The following is a 17,085-nucleotide window of genomic DNA, read 5'->3' as shown; positions in this document are numbered from 1 at the left end:
ACGAGCATAAAGCCCAGGCCCTGTAAAACTACAACTAGGTAAATACACACACACATAGCCAGTCAATAATTTTTCGTGAATATTCTCATAGTTTGAAGATGTAAAGACGTAGGAAGAAGCTGGAAGGTATAAGAGGAGGTAGATGAAGAGAGAAGAGCAAGAATAGACAAGTAAACAGAAAATTGAAAAAAATTAAAATAAAAGGAATTAATCGAAGCCTAATCCTTCAACGGGGCCCAGTGACTGTGCCACGTTGAGAAGTTGTGTTCCTCAGCAAAACTACATCACTTCTTATTTAGGATTCAATTAGAAATTCACCCCAGAGGATGCAGAGTTATGGGATTATTTGCGGGCTGATTCTTCAGTTCTCTCTCTTTGCTTCTGTAATTTTCAGTTCTGTGTTCCTTCTTTTTCTTCTGGCTTCTGTAATTGTTCCTTCAGTTCTTATTGTGTTCCTTCTTTTTCTTCTTGTTTTTGTAATTGTTCCTTCAGTTCTTATTGTGTTCCTTCTTTTTCTTCTTGTTTTTGTAATTGTTCCTTCAGTTCTTATTGTGTTCTGTCTTTTTCTTCTTGTTTTTGTAATTGTTCCTTCAGTTCTTACTGTATTGTTTGTAGCCGATTCTTAAGTTCTTTTTTCTGCAATCTCAACGCTTCCAAAAGTTCTGCTAACATGTCTTCCTTATTGGTAACCTCATCGATCTTCTCTATGATGACGAAAATCCCATTCCTGACACCAAATGTTAAGCCTGGGTTGTGTGTGTGTTCCTCACAGGGTTCGTGTACTTACCTCCCCAACTACTAACTCTGTAAAAGAGCCTCATCCGTCCATATATGTAGCACTTTTCGCATGTTTGGGGGGGGGTTCCACTCACACAGCCTATTAGATAGGGTGGAATCAAAAGCTTTTCGTCACATGAATTCCACTCCTCTAACTGATTGTCTTCAGCTGCTTTTTTTTACCGTTGAAATGTTGCATTTCTTGCTATCTTTTACTTTTTTTTATACTAACTGCTCTTTTGATCTTGCTAACTGCATGCCTTCCGTCCTGCAGCCTCGCTGCACAAGGTTTTCTTCTTCTCACCCCTATTTTGTCCAACTCTGATGCAAGAGTTAACCAGTAATCTCAATCTTTCATACATTTCTCTGGTAAACTCTGGAATTCCCTGCCTGTGTTTGTATTTCCAATTTCCTATGACTTGACTTCATTCAAGAGAAAGGTTTCAGAACATTTGTCCCTTTCCTTTACCTAATTCTATCGGCTCTGCAAGGAGACTGGCCACTGAGTGGGCCTTTTTTTCTTTATATTTTTGTTACCCTCGGCCAGTCCACCTCTCTTACATAAAAAAAATAATAATAATGTCGCCAGGAGACTGATAACAATCCGTGAAGAAGGTGACGCAATGCGTGCACGAGTAGAAACTAGAGTTACACAAATTGCAGTATACTGTGGACAGTATGTACATAGTTAAGGAAAAACTCATTTCCAGAGTTATACCAAAGTAGCAATGTTAGGTTAGTGACGTAGGGAAGAGGGCTCTGGGGTATTGGGGAGAATCGATTAGACTGCTTAAAGGTTAGAACTTTGTGTCAGAATGGTCAAACTAGATATTGTTGCTTACCTTCATTTCTGTCTATTTGATGTGACAGTCATGTGATTTATTAGACGTGATTCATGGTCTATCCATTTTTATTGATGTCCAGTCCCAATAGTTTAACATTTAAACATTACTCACTCTTCTTGTAATGTAATGAGTGATTAAAGTGATGGAGCGAGAAACAAGGAAACATTAAAAATATCTGTACCAAATAAATTGTTATACTTACTTCTCGATATGGTCAGTGTGCACAGTGTTGTAACCCAGAGAAATTTGGATCCGAGAGATATTTGGCACAACAGTATTACAAGTGTTAAACTGAGAATACTTCAGTCATAAATTACGAACACAGAGATCATACAGCAGCAGAAGTTATTAGTAGAGGAGACTAGTTAGCGAGCGACAGTGAGAAAGAATAGTACTGTGCATTTGAGTGTTGTCTTCATTCCTAAAGCACGGTTCCGCCGTGGTACAGTAGAACCATGCGTGCTTTGGGGTTTGAGGGGTCTCCAAGCGCAAGGGTCCGAGTATAGGTCAGGTTTCCTCACTCGCGGCAACGGTTTCCTAGCGGGTTGGCTTTGAGATAGGAGGTACCCCCAAAAGCATCCCCTTAAGCTCATAAATTTCCGTGAAAAGCCTACATGGTACAAATAAAAATAAGTAAAAAAAAAGAGGTGGTAACATTGTCCCTCCGCCATCGCGTATCGCGGAGATCATTAGGAAGTGCGGGGAATATAAACGCAAGCTACGAGATGCACTACTACAGAGCAGCCGTCCGGCTCCACCTTGGAAAATCCTGTCACAGCTTAAAGTAAGTTGACAAGCATTATTGTTTTCTGATAAACATTTTGCAGCTTTTCTTATTGTTGTGGGATAGTTTTCAAGAAATGTTTTGTTACTTAATTCAGTTACCAGTGGTAGCTTTTTGTAACTACACACTCTCTCTCTCTCTCTCTCTCTCTCTCTCTCTCTCTCTCTCTCTCTCTCTCTCTCTCTCTCTCTCTCTCTCTCTCTCTCTCTCTCTCTCTCTCTCTCTCTCTCTCTCTCTCTCTCTCTCTCTCTCTCTCTCTCTCTCTCTCTCTCTCTCTCTCTCTCTCTCTCTCTCTCTCTCTCTCTCTCTCTCTCTCTCTCTCTCTCTCTCTCTCTCTCTCTCTCTCTCTCTCTCTCTCTCTCTCTCTCTCTCTCTCTCTCTCTCTCTCTCTCTCTCTCTCTCTCTCTCTCTCTCTCTCTCTCTCTCTCTCTCTCTCTCTCTCTCTCTCTCTCTCTCTCTCTCTCTCTCTCTCTCTCTCTCTCTCTCTCTCTCTCTCTCTCTCTCTCTCTCTCTCTCTCTCTCTCTCTCTCTCTCTCTCTCTCTCTCTCTCTCTCTCTCTCTCTCTCTCTCTCTCTCTCTCTCTCTCTCTCTCTCTCTCTCTCTCTCTCTCTCTCTCTCTCTCTCTCTCTCTCTCTCTCTCTCTCTCTCTCTCTCTCTCTCTCTCTCTCTCTCTCTCTCTCTCTCTCTCTCTCTCTCTCGTTGTGAATAAGATTTGTATGTTTTAGACCACTCAGAGCCATTGTTGCGTCTTTCTCTTCTCACCGAAAACTATACCGCAAAAATTCATTTATGGATCGACATTTATCTTGTCCTTGTCGTCGTCGTCGTCGTCGTCGTTGTTGTTGTGCTGTTGTTGTTGTTGTTGTCGTTGTTTTGGGCCAAGACGACAAAGACGATAGAATGAGCACTGAAATCTGCCTGTGAGGGTGTCACAGGCGCGGAAGCTGTCCCGTTTTCTTAAGAAGAGGCAGGTGAGGCGTATGACAGCCATGAGGGGTGGACGCCCACCGCCGCAGGGAAGGTAAAAAAAAGTTCACTCCCTGGAAGAAGAGTTGGCTGCGGAGGAGGATTCGGATGGGAATGGAAGCGCAGGCAGCACAGCAGAAAATGTTCAATGGTTTTCTCGGTGGTCCTGCACCAGAGGCAGTAAGGGTCGGCGGCCAGGCGCAGTCGGTGGGGGTGAGCCGTGAGAGTTCAGTTTACGAGACGGACGGGCGTGAAAGCCACATGTAGGGCGCAGGAGGTCTTCCTTACCCAAGGCTATGGGGAGGAATCAACTCGGTACAGGCCTAGGAAGGAAATAGAGAGAGTATGGCCGAGCGATTAGTCCCACGAGGAGTGCCAGGCGCGGGAGATGAGGCGCTTGGCTGTGGAGAGTGAGAGAGGTAGAGGGCATCGGCGATCTCGCTCCCTTTGATGCCCGAGTGGGAGGGCATCCATTGCAGGGTCACCTCCCAGCCCTCAGACGGGAGGTGGACGCACTGGATGGCATGAGCTAGGGCTATGGAAAAAGACGGGTGACGAGACTGTAGGAAGTGGAGGGACGAGAGGGAGTCTATGTAAACGACTGCTCTACTTCTGGTGTGGATGGTGCGAAGGTGGAAGAGGGTAGTTGCCAGAATCATACATGGCCGCAGCGGTAGAGGGTGGGGAAGGGCAGTGGGAGCCGTCCATGAATAACTTCAGGTGATGGTAATAAACTGACCTGTCCATCTGGAGGAAGTGGATGGCAATGAGGGTGCTGGAAGATGTACACGGGAGGCCAGGGATATGCAGATTATTGCAGGGCCAGCATGTGGGAGATGTCAATTAAGGATGGGACAGGGGAGTGTGGGCTGATTGGCTAAGGTGGTGGTGGAGACAAGTGGAGGATAGTGTGCAGCAGCAATGTCCACACCAGTAGGGGTTGCTGGGCTCCAGGGAACCAGATGGGGCGTAGTGGTTCAGACCCAAGGTAGCATATAGCACCGAAAGAGGGTGGGAGGGAGGCAGGCTCCTGATATGGTGGTAATGGTGGCAAAGCACCTCTTGTCTGTGTGAGGCCAGTGGAGGGACACCACTCTCGGCATGGAGGGAGACGACTGAAAAGGATTGCATGGCACCTAGGGAGATCCTCAGAGCTGCGTTCTGAATGGTGTCCAGCCTGGCGAGGGTGGAAGGAGCTGCTGCCCCATAAATGCTGCTGCCATACATAATCCTGGCATGGATGGAGATGCGGTAGTACTGCAGCAGCAGATCTCGAACAGTTCATCACCTGATGCTGGGAATCCTCTTCATGACATTGAGCTGCCTCATACAAGAGGTGCTCAGGTGGTCAATATGGCTGGCCCAGGTGAGGCGAGGGCCCTCGAGCCTCAGTTCCAGGAAGCTGTTGTGTTTGGTGAAAGGTACAGGCTCTCCATTCAGGGAAACTGCAGGTGGTGTAGGGATCCTCTTGAGGGTGAAGCACACCACAACGCTCTTGTCTATCTGAACTGTAATTCCCCAGATGGCCACCCAGTCCTCAACTGCTGGTGCAGCCTCCTTGTAAATGCCGCTGAGACTTAACCTGTGTCACCTCTCTGCTGACAATGGTGAAATTATCAACATCAATGAGGTGAGAATGGCAAAGAACCTGGAGGTCTGACAGGACATTAAAGAGGAGGGCTGAGAAATGGAGCTCTGAGAGACACCCCTCTGGATGTCGTGTGAAGCTGATATGGAGGGCCCCCACTGATTTGACACAGGAGATGGGGGTGTCTGTGATTTCCATGTGGGTCAGCTTGTAAAGGAGTTCTTCGTGTGGTGCAAAGTCAAAGGGCCCCTCAAAATTAAGGAAGAGCAGATATGACCTGTCGCTGGCGGTATGTATCGCAGATGTGGTATTCCATCTGTACCAGGACGTCAAAGGTGCTGTGGCGAGGGCGAAAACCGTACTGTGCTTGCGTCAGCAGGTGGTTGTCTTCCAACCACCAGGACATCCGAGTGGTAACCAGCCATTTCATGAGCTTCCAAGAAGGATTATCGGCCTGCAGGTCGAAGGCCAAGTTTAGCCATCGGAATAAGACGAATGACATCCAGTAGGACGGGAATTCCCGTATCAGCCAACTGGTGTCGTAAATTTGCAAAAGGTTGACCCGCGGTGGGAGGGCGGTGTATGAGGAACTCGTAGGAATACGATCGTGACCTGCAGCTTCTCCTGATCTGTACTTGACACAGCTCCGCCACAGTGAATGGCAGGGCAAGCTTCCAGGGACCCAGAGAGGTGTTGGCAGCCTCTATAATGAGGCGAAGGTCTTGAGGTGGGTGAAGAGTGGACGCTATTCTGATCTTCCAGGCGTGCACTGCTCGAGCACAGTCAGCATCCCATCAGGATTTACCTGGGCAATGGGGATTCAGGCAAGTGGTAAGGTGAAAGGCTGCCTGGCGTGCCGTTTCCGGGGACTATTGCAGGGTTAGCGGTGCCTCCTCCAGAGGTAAAGTGCAGAAACTTTGGGAGTTACGTAGTGCGGACACAAATGTCGGCCAGCCAGCCGGTGTTAATTTCAGATGAGGTAAACGTCTGGAGTGAGGCATGGGAGGGGTCTAGGGAACAGAGACCAGGATAGGGAGGTAGTCACTCTCCATGTAAGAACCAGTAGAAAGCGTTGGAGTGGAGAGGGATGGATCTCCTAAGAACAGCTCTAGGACTGTGGGGATGGAAACGTGCTGCTAGGCCTAGTGGGCTGAGGAGACACAGGTGCAGGGTGCTCTTGAGGAGCTGGAAGAGAACGCTGTCAGGGGCGTGTCTGTGGGTCAGGGACAGAGTATGGTCCCAGAGATGGTGATAGGCGTTAAAGTGCCCCATCCCCAACACAGAAGATGAGTGGGAGGAGAGATAGTGCTCTAGTTCGTAGGCAGTAGCTGCTGTTGTAACGCACCGCCATTGTAAGCCAATCTTTCTGGAGACTTATCCAGGCAGAGGCCACATCTAGACAGCCACCCAGCCACATGTGGAGCCGGAGTTCAGTGTACACAAGCTCCTCCCAAGGAGAACCTCACCACCACGTCCCTGCTAGCGATCCTCCCTGATGATGTGGAAAGGAAAGTCCCGGACGTCTGCAAGCGATGGCTGTTAGAACGGAACCTGATTTCTATCTTTATTTGTGTGAGTGTTTGTGCGTGTGTGTGTGTGTGTGTGTGTGTGTGTGTGTGTGTGTGTGTGTGTGTGTGTGTGTGTGTGTAATTTACTAACCTGGAGGGCTCTGATTAGGGAATGGGTCGAACTCGGCGTTATCTGTAATATAAACCAATAACAATAAGTGCGGGGAACAGGTCCTCATTTCCTGAATCAGCTTTTGCTAAAGTGAGGTATTTCTGGCACGCTAAATGGTGAAGATCAGTTGGAAATATAGATGTTGATAAATAACAGCACTAATTTTCTGATCACAAGTTAACAAGTTACCACCACCGCCACCATCAACACCACCGAATCTACTATCAACACTACAATCATGGGATCTTTTGCGGGCATGATAGCAGAATAAAATGTCGATAACATTAATGGTAGGAATGATAACATTTAAGCGAACCACACAAATAGTCATTAAAGATTTACTACAAAAGGACACTGATAATATCAATAACACAATACAAAAATTTTGAATTATATATAGTTCAAGTTTGATAAAATTAGATGCTAAGAAGAAATAGTAAGGAATTATTTTTTAAAGTGGGAGATTGATGTAATAGACTTAGTAATCAGGTGTTTAGTATTGAGTCTTAAGAGAGCTTTAAAAGATCGGACAGATTTATGTAAGATGGTTATGGGTGGAAATAAATGGATATATTTCATACAGATTGCCATGTATAAGTCTCAAGGCGCCTTCCCTTATTTTCATGTGATAAACACAAGTACTCACAGCTGCAATAGATGGAGGCGACCGGTTCCTCCTCCTCGTTGACCATCACGGCACACCACGGCATCTCCCTGTCCGCCGCGGTGCACCCTGAGTACTCCATGCCCTTGTAGCGGAAGGACGATAAACAGTGCGGGGACGCCTTGCCTGTTAGAGCGTAGGCTTCTTGTTACATTAGGTTGTTTGGTGGGTTGCCTTGGATTAACAGTAGACAGATTATTAATAATGATACGGATCGTTCATTGGTTCTTTTCGTAAAACTTCAAAATTGTTCGTTTATAGAGTCCCGAGATTTGTACATACAAAGCTACATCAAAATATATGTAACAATGTAAATAACTTTATGAAGCATATAAAGTACGAAAAGTTCCAAAGGTTATCTAGTAGAGTACTCTAACCTACAAATTCTGTTTTATTTTATTATTATATGTCTATTTGCTTATGTATTATAATTTTCTTAGGATATTGATTTGTAAGTGTTTTACGTGATAAACCACCACCTTATGATGCCGCCATTACCACCACATCACACCAGCACTCACCTCTTGGCATAATGGGAGGCTGCACATTGGGCTGGGGGACCTGTATGGTGTCTGAAATAACAGTGGAAAAATAGCAAATTTGTAAAACTATAACAGGGTAGTGTGACGCCCGTTAGGACTATAATAGCTTGCACTACAATGATATTTGATCAAAATGGTTATTTTTGTGGTTCCAAATGATGATAAAAACGATTTTTTTTAGAATTTTTCAAAAGTTTTAGAATTGTAGGAGAAGCTGCTGTCGACATGTTCCAATGCGGCAAATGATTGAGCATGTGAAACATTTGTAGTAGACTTAGTGAAACGCAGTAAACAACGTGCAGACAGACTGAGGTACGTGCAGACAGACGGAGACACATGCAGACAGACTGAGACACATGCAGACAAACTGTGACGTGCAGACAGCCTGGGTCAAGTGCACAGACTGAGTGAGGCACGTGCAAATAGACTGAAACACATGTAGATAGATTAAGAGACATGTAGTCACACCACGACACGTGCAGACAGACTGTGGCACGTCCAGACAAACTGAGGCATTTGCATACAGACTGAGGCACGTGCAAACAGACTGAGGCACATGTAGAAAAACTGAGGCACATGTAGAGAGACTGAGGCACGTACAGACAGAGGAACGTGCAATTATACTGAGACACATGTAGACAGACTGAGGCACTTGCAGACAGACTATGGCAAATGTACAGACTGAGGCACTTGTAGACAAACTGAGGCATGTGCAAACAAACTGAGCCACCTGGAAACAGAAATGAGGAACGTGCAGACAGACTGAAGCACGTGGAAGCAGACTGGTACGTGCAGAAAGACAAAGGTACGTGCACTTAAACTGATGTGCGTGGAGACAGTCTGAGGCACGTGCACGCAGATTGAGGTAAGTGCAGACAGTCTGAGGGTACGTGTACACAGACTGGGGAATCCTTACCGGTGCAGTAGACCGAATGGAGAGGCTCGTGGGAGTAAGAAAGCATCGTGGCGCACCAAGGCATCGCTCTGTCCTGTCTGGTGCACTGCCGGTGGATGGTGTCACTCCACGCGAAAGGAAACAGACACATTGGGGTGTGACGTCCTGGAGAGACATTTGAAAGTGGCAGCAAAATATCAATGTCACTCTACTGTTCACGATAATTTAAAGAACAGTTTATCAACAGCAAATTCAGCTTATTGAATTACAAGTTTATGGTTACTGCAATGCTCTGAGGAACAAAATGTTTAGAATGCTTACTTTGCAACTTAAACCTTAATTGATTAGATAATATCATACCTGCTTCGCTACAGAAAAGTGAGTAGGAGTAGATTGACAAGGAAAAAACAACAAAATGAAGAAGCACTTACAGAACCTTCGCTTGGTGTCACAACCCTTTGATAGTAAAACGCGCTTGGTTTATAGATGATCACGGTGTATTTACCTGGTGGAAGGCGTGGAGAGGGTCTGGAGGGGGCTGGGTCCTTGAGCGCATCCACTGCAAGGAATACCACCATCGATATAGGCCTACTTCAGGAAATACTTTAAGGTGCAGTATCGCAACAATCATGCACTGGTCATTGTATGTCCTATAAAGTGAAAAATAAGTGATTATGTGTTTAAATGCAGAAAAAGAGAGGGAGAGAGAGAGAGAGAGAGAGAGAGAGAGAGAGAGAGAGACAGTGGAGCCATGCGTGCTTTGGGGTCCGAGGGGTCTCCAAGCGCATGGGTTCGAATCCTGTCTACGGTTCGAGTGTAGGTTGGGCTTCCTCACTCGGGGCAACGGTTTCCTAGCGGGTGGGCTTTGAGATAGGAGGCACCCAAAAAGTATCCCTTTAGCCCATAAATTCCCGTGAAAAGCCCACACGGTATGGTATGGCATGGTATGGGAGAGAGAGAGAGAGAGAGAGAGAGAGAGAGACAAAGACAGAGAGAGAGAGAGAGAGAGAGAGAGAGAGAGAGAGAGAGAGACAAAGACAGAGAGAGAGAGAGACAAAGACGAATCCTGTCCACGGTCCGAGTGTAGGTTGGGCTTCCTTACTCGGGGCAACGGTTTCCTAGCGGGTGGGCTTTGAGATAGAGGTACCCCAAAAAGTATCCCTTTAGCCCATAAATTCGTGAAAAGCCCACATGGTATAAAAATAAAAAAAAAGAGAGAGAGAGAGAGAGAGAGAGAGAGAGAGAGAGAGAGAGAGAGAGAGAACGAGTGTATGCGTGTATGTGTGTATGGTAAATTTAATGCGTCCTCACCAAAGCAGTACATGGAGGCTATGGGCTCCCGCGAGGCTGTGACCATCGTGGCGCACCAAGGTTGGTCGCTGTCCGCGGCCGTGCATCCCCCGTAGGTGATGTTCCTCCACTTGAAGGGAAACACACACTTCGGGACGTACATTCCTGTGAGAGTTTATACTGAAGCTGACACGAGCAGAGGTACACAGGTGGGATATTGTATCTCTATCTACTGTTCTTGATATTAGGTAGCTTGATTATTGTAGGAACCGTTCGAAATGTTAAAGGTTTTTAGTTTACGTATAAAGAGCAGCATAACTGACTGGTGCAGATTTGGATTCCTCTTATGAGTGAAGCAAAGTTTGACACCGTATTACTCTGCCTAGCCCTGGTCATCCTAATGTTAGAGAGAGAGAGAGAGAGAGAGAGAGAGAGAGAGAGAGAGAGAGGGAGGGGGAAAGGAGAAGAGAACACCCAAATCCTCACCAACACGCCCTGGTCCTTTCGGGTAGGGCGGGATACAGTCCACGCAGTTAACTGAGGATGGGGCTTCGTTGTGTAGGATGCCCAAACATGTGACGGTTCAGGTGTGAAAGAAGGAAGTTCTTTGTGCGTAGGAGTGAAGACTGTGGATGTTAGCTGGAGAGTTTTGCGAGATCTGAGACGTTTAATAAACAGAGACCACATGTTTAGCAAAGGTGCTGTGATGGGAGTAGGTTTGGGTGATGAGGTTGGGGCATGTGTGTGGAAAGAAATCCACACTTGTAACAATGAAGTTGTAGTGGACAATTGGGGAGGTGGAGACAATGAGGGACGTGGGGATGACTCTGGGTAACATGAAACAGGAGATGGTGTAGGATAGGGATCACACAATACATGAGGATTTGTAGGACTTGGACAACATGTGGTTTGGTGATTTGGAGGAGGTTGGGTATAATTGAGGAGGTGTAGATGCGAGTGTAGTGTTGCGTTCAGGTCTATAGAGTGTAGATGAGAACCATTGACTGCACGACGAGAGAGAAAGTGTACAGGAGAGAGGGAGGCAGTTGAGGGATGTGCAAAGAAATTGTGGAAGTAAGAAGGGTAGAGTGCAGGTGTAGGGAAGGTGTAGCAGGGTGGTGTTGGAGGTGTAGGGAAGGTGTGGCAGGGTGGTGAGGGAGGTGTTGGGAAGGTGTGGCAGGGTGGTGTTGGAGGTGTAGGGAAGGTGTGGCAGGGTGGTGAGGGAGGTGTTGGGAAGGTGTGGCAGGGTGGTGGGACAGGTGTTGGGAAGGTGTGGCAGGGTGGAGGGGAGGTGTTGGGAAGTGTGGCAGGTGGAGGGGCAGGTGTTGGGAAGGTGTGGCAGGGTGGTGGGACAGGTGTTGGGAAGGTGTGGCAGGGTGGAGGGGGAGGTGTTGGGAAAGTGTGGCAGGGTGGAGGGGCAGGTGTTGGGAAGGTGTGGCAGGGTGGAGGGGGAGGTGTTGGGAAGGTGTAGCAAGGTGGTGGGACAGGTGTTGGGAAGGTGTGGCAGGGTGGAGGGAGAGGTGTTGGGAAGGTGTGGCAGGGTGGTGGGGGAGGTGTAGGGAAGGTGTGGCAGGGTGGTGGGGAGGTGTAGGGAAGGTGTGACAGGGAGGTAAAGGTGTAGGGAAGGTGTGGCAGGGTGGTGGGGGAGGTGTGGGGAAGGTGTGGCAGGGAGGTAAAGGTGTAGGGAAGGTGTGGCAGGGTGGTGGGGAGGTGTGGGAAGGTGTGGCAGGGAGGTAAAGGTGTTGGGAAGGTGTAGCAGGGAGGTGGAGGTGTTGGAAAGGTGTGGCAGGGAGGTGGGGCAGGTGTTGGGAAGGTGTGGCAAGGTGGTGGGGGAGGTGTAGGGAAGGGTAGCAGGGAGGTGGAGGTGTTGGGAATGTGTGGCAGGGTGGTGGGGGAGGTGTTGGGAAGGTGTGGCAGGGAGGTGGAGGTGTAGGGAAAGTGTAGCAAAGTGGTGGGGGAGGTGTAGGGAAGGTGTGGCAGGGTGGTGGGGAGGTGTAGGGAAGGTGTAGCAAAGTGGTGTTGGAGGTGTAGGGAAGGTGTGGCAGGGTGGTGGGGGAGGTGTAGGGAAGGTGTGGCAGGGTGGTGGGGAGGTGTAGGGAAGGTGTGGCAGGGTGGTGGGGGAGGTGTAGGGAAGGTGTGGCAGGGTGGTGGGAGAGGTGTTGGGAAGGTGTGGCAGGGTGGTGGGGGAGGTGTAGGGAAGGTGTAGCAAAGTGGTGGGGGAGGTGTAGGGAAGGTGTGGCAGGGTGGAAGGGGAGGTGTTGGGAAGGTGTAGCACGGTGGTGGGGGAGGTGTTGGGAAGGTGTGGCAGGGTGGTGGGAAGGTGTGGCAGGGTGGTTGGGAAGGTGTTGGAAGGTGTGGCAGGGTGGTGGGGGAGGTGTTGGGAAGGTGTGGCAGGGTGGTGGGGAAGGTGTTGGGAAGGTGTGGCAGGGTGGTGGGGAAGGTGTTGGGAAGGTGTGGCAGGGTTGTGGGGAGGTGTTGGGAAGGTGTCACAGGGAAGTTTGGGAGGTGTAGAGAAGGTGTAGCAAGGCGCTGGAGGAGGTGAAGCATAAAAAGGCACTTTGGGTGGAGCAGGTAACGTGTGGTAAGCATCAGGTGAGGACGTCGTGAAGGAGTAACTGGAACAAGGAGAGGACTGGAGGCTGGGAGAGACGTCTGGCATCGAGGGACGAAGCAGGAGAGGCAGCAAGTTGAGGGAACGAGGACCATTGGAAGAGTGTGTTGTTTGTGGATGGGACTGCACATTGTCTTTGGAGGCGGAGCGGCGGTAGCGGTGGCCAGTGTTCTCATCTGATTTACTATTGGGGGGTGCATAGTGAACGACTGGGATTGAAGGGCAAAGTGATTTTCTTCCGCAGAGAAACCCATCGCAGGAAGGGCAATACGGAATGTCTGTGCTGCCCGTTACTGTGGTGTTGGTGGTGGGAGTAGTGGTAGTTGTATTCGTAGTAGTAACAATAGAAATCGTAGTCGTAGTAGTGGATGTGGTGGTGATGGCGGTGGTGGTGGTGGTGGTAGTGGTGGTTGTAGTAGGAGTAGTAGTAGTAGTAGTAGTTGTTGTTGTTGTTGTAGTAGGAGCAGTAGTAGTAGTTACAGTCGTAGTCGTAGTGGTAGTGGTGGTGAATGTGGTGGTAGTAGTAGTGGTATTCGTTGCGGTTGTAATTGGCGTAGTTGCATTTTTCTTATCTGCAGATGAAAATCACATCATTAATAAAGGAAGTAATAGTCACACACACACACGCACGCACGCACGCACTCTCTCTCTCTCTCTCTCTCTCTCTCTCTCTCTCTCTCTCTCTCTCTCTCTCTCTCTTCATTTTTCTTCATAATTCATAGTTCAGCTTTTGCCTATTATTCTAACGTTTTGTCCTTCGTCACTGTATTCTTTATCTAATTAATATCCATTTCTTCTTACTTTCTTTTAAACAGTCCTCACTTAATTAAATAATGAACATAATTAATTGAACATACATGCGTCACAGGCTTCATCGGACCACTTAAGCCCCGAGTACCCGTCATCGTCAGGCACCAAGCACCATTTACCCCTCGTCAGCTCGACACACTTTCGTATTTATCGCCGCCCAGTTCGAAGGGCATGATGCATTCCATGTTGTTCGTGGATTTCACTGCAGGATAGAAGATAATGAACATGTGTAGCTGCCGTGGAAGAACCAAGGTTTTTCCTGGGAGGGAGGGGAGGGGAGGAAAACTATGGGAGCACAAACGATTGAGAATTAGTCACTTGGTAGTACTAATCACTCAGCGGTAACGTGCTGGCCTGGTATTGCTAAGGTCGGTTGATGGAGTCTCACTCGGGCGCGTGAGTTTAAGCTGTTTACAAGGAGGTTACTGCTGTGAATGGAGCGCCACAGTGGGGAATTGGGTTCACCTGGCTGCCGTTCTGGAGAGCATCAGATGTGATGGATACCGGAACTAAATCCAACGAACTTTAAGTTTAGTGCAGATGGTATACCATCTGAGTACACTCAGATCATTATAGGCTTCGGTTGAGATGATCCTCAAGACAGATTGGCTTAAGTGCATATAGACCTCAGGACATTTGATACTCGAAACACTTGGTCCTAACTCACTTGGTCTTTAAATTGTATTCAAACTTAGACGTCTGAACTATAGGCTTCATAAAGACTTGTGGATCCACACATACTACACAATGTTCTTCTAACCATTTATTTATTTTTTCAGTCACATCCATCTTAGCCACTTAGCCACTCAAAATAATCCTAACAAATCTGAGACCTTCACAACGTAAGCCTCAGAAGAAGAGAACTACTACACCCAGATGAAACCGCAGGGAAAGCCGCCATTCCCACACAAACTATCTAGCGTCAGGTAACTCGCTACTAACAGAGACACGTCCATTCACTAAAAAGATTGACCTGAGACTGAAGGTTAACCTGATTCACCCATGCATCCATCCACCTACCCAATTACTCACCTGTCTGTCCACACAACAATAAACTCAGTGCGTGATTGGATGGGCGACTGATTGGGTAGGTGGATGAATGAATAATTGGATGAGTGAGTGGGTAAATTAGTGTATGGATGAAGATTTGGTTGGATTAGTTGATGGATTGTTGAGTGGCTGGATGAGTGGAGGGTGTGGATGAAGGTGTGTGTGAATGAGGTGTGGTTGGTAAGTTTGGTGTAGGTGAGTAGATGGGTGTATGGAAGGGTAAGTAGCTGGGTGGATAAGTATGAGTGAGCAACAGGTTAGTGGAGGATCAACATGCAACGGATGGATTAATGGATGGTTCTGGTTATGGATGAGTAGGAGGATGTGTAGCGGATGGCAGGTTAGATGGGTTAGTAGGAGGATGGTTTGCTGAGTGTGGGTGGGATGATGAATATTTTTTTCTCTTTATGCAAGAAGAGCAACTGGCCTAGGGCACCAAAAATAAAAATAAATAAACACTGGGTTGCCAGTTCCCTTAAAGGTCATACGAGTTATCCAAAATTCAGGGACAAATGTCTTGAAACCTCCGTTTTAAAAGAAGTCAAGTCGTAGGAAGATGTAAATAAAGAAGCAAGCATGGGATTTCAGAGTTTACTAGAGAAAGAAGGTATGAATGATTGAGAGTACTATAACCTTGTTTACTTAACCTATATTCCTGGCGCCGAGGCGGGTTTAAAAGCTGGGCGCTGATTGGCTGCACCCCTCTCTCGCTAGCACCCACGGAGAGGCTGTGTCTCGTATGTCCAGTGAGAAAAAGAAAAAAAGATTATGGTATTATGACGTGTTGAACTGCGACGATTTCATACCACCAACACACCACGGAGCGGCTCACCGCAAGCCACGGCGAGTAACATGTGGCTACAAATGACTGTGTTTTCATTAAGTGGAGGTTTACCTGCATTCTGATAACACTATCGTGTTCATGAGAGTTTTTCCTATATGATGCAATAATTCATTTCAGCATTCAATGAACATCCTTTGAAAATAACGAGCAAAACAAAACAGGATATAAACATTTTTATGAAATCGTCGCAGTTCAACTCGTCATAATACCATTATCTTTTTTCTTTTGTTAATTTTCTACAATACATCTTGATTGTACAGTCACTGCTGAGTCTTTTGGTGTTAACCAAATCTGGCTATCCCTTATATGAAGTGAGTTATAGCATATAAAATAAAAACATTTCTCACTGGACATTCGAGACACAGCCTCTCTGTGGGTGCTAGCGAGAGAGGGGTGCAGCCAATCAGCACCCAGCTTTTAAACCCGCCTCGGCGCAAAGGAATATAGGTTAAGTAAACAAGGTATAAGGCGTTTTCAGTAGCACCTTGCCAAAAGCGAACGGTCCTAAAAGCGTTCGCCTTTGGCGCCCCAAAGGCGAACGCTTTTCAAGATATGTTCGCTTGTGTTAGCTCTCAGAGTCACGTGATAGCGAACACTTACGGTGATTGGCTGTGAGACGAGTTACCAACTCTGTAAGTTTTAAATCAATAAAATATACTATTATGAGGAGCATGAAGATATGATAAGTATTATCATGTAAAGGAAATACATTTAGTAACGGTTTACTGATATTGAAATTCATAAGAATTCTCCTTGCAGTTTGAATTAAATGAAAACAGAGTCTTGCACTCTCGAGACATCTGGGACTACGCACTCTGGATGGACCACGGTTCACACTTGTTCACGCTACTCATTTCAAAGCTTGTGACTCCGACTTGGATTTTCAGTTATGTGAGAATCTCGTATGTTACGCATTATCTAAGCACATTAATTGTAAAATATAAATATGATGGGATATTTGCACTGTTACTTGATAATGACATAAGGTTATAGCAATATTGCGGAAGATTTGGGTATATTTTTTAATGGTGGTGCTCTGAAAACTTTGGGCGAACGAACACACAACATCATGGCCTCTTTGACAGTGCAATAATTTGAGGATCCACAACAAAATGTCTCTGCCAATGTAACTACTGAATGACAAGCAGTCACTAGTGGTGTAGCGGCTTATTTGGCATATTGTGTATCAATGGATACTGGGTATATTACCTGTAATACCTTATAAAGTAGGAAAATGTGACAGGGGAAGTGATACCTGGGATCTTAAGGGCTCTATTCACCTCTATTATTTGGTCTCAACACCGCCATAGGCGCTCACGTATTATAAAACAATTTAGTTAATCTTTTAAAGGTCCGTTTCACGTACAAACACGAAACTCACATATGTAGAAGGCTTGGTGACCTTGCCGTAAACATAAAATAATTGAGCCGCAAGCGTCTAGTTTGGCCGTCAGTTTCTAAGTCCAGCGAGCTCAGCACCAGTCAAGAGTAAACACTGAAATGATTTTCAATTGTTTATAACAGATTTGTGGGTATAAACAGGGATTTGTGGGTAGCGGCATATAAGGATTTCATGGTGTATCTATAGAGCTAATCCCTCCAATCACGCGCTGCCATTCGAGAGGCATAAGGTTATCATTTTTTAGGTTCCTTGTTAGCACTAGGTTAACACCCTAACGGGGGTTCACTGGGGCTGCGCCTCCTCCGTATAGGATAGCTTAGGTTAGGTTATGATAGGT

The 17,085-nt window shown here is 46.8% G+C and overlaps 1 protein-coding gene across 1 annotated transcript in view; it reads right to left on the bottom strand.

Annotated features, from left to right (window-relative positions):
• LOC123514894 overlaps nucleotides 1-17,085 on the bottom strand; it is a 45,372-nt gene that overhangs the window by 14,367 nt on the left and 13,920 nt on the right. The window contains exons 7-16 of the mRNA XM_045273151.1: nucleotides 13,592-13,711; nucleotides 12,206-12,851; nucleotides 10,794-10,858; nucleotides 10,518-10,568; nucleotides 10,053-10,196; nucleotides 9,247-9,300; nucleotides 8,763-8,906; nucleotides 7,826-7,876; nucleotides 7,287-7,430; nucleotides 6,620-6,661 (exon numbers count right to left, since the gene is read on the bottom strand). Of these exons, the coding sequence (XP_045129086.1) occupies nucleotides 6,620-6,661; nucleotides 7,287-7,430; nucleotides 7,826-7,876; nucleotides 8,763-8,906; nucleotides 9,247-9,300; nucleotides 10,053-10,196; nucleotides 10,518-10,568; nucleotides 10,794-10,858; nucleotides 12,206-12,851; nucleotides 13,592-13,711 (1,461 nt within the window). The remainder of the gene's footprint in view (nucleotides 1-6,619; nucleotides 6,662-7,286; nucleotides 7,431-7,825; nucleotides 7,877-8,762; nucleotides 8,907-9,246; nucleotides 9,301-10,052; nucleotides 10,197-10,517; nucleotides 10,569-10,793; nucleotides 10,859-12,205; nucleotides 12,852-13,591; nucleotides 13,712-17,085) is intronic.

This window comes from Portunus trituberculatus, chromosome 38 (assembly GCF_017591435.1).
Source record: "Portunus trituberculatus isolate SZX2019 chromosome 38, ASM1759143v1, whole genome shotgun sequence".
Taxonomy (NCBI): Eukaryota; Metazoa; Arthropoda; class Malacostraca; order Decapoda; family Portunidae; genus Portunus; species Portunus trituberculatus.
Note: the sequence above shows the minus strand (reverse complement) of the source record. Positions and strands in the feature narration are given on the sequence as shown.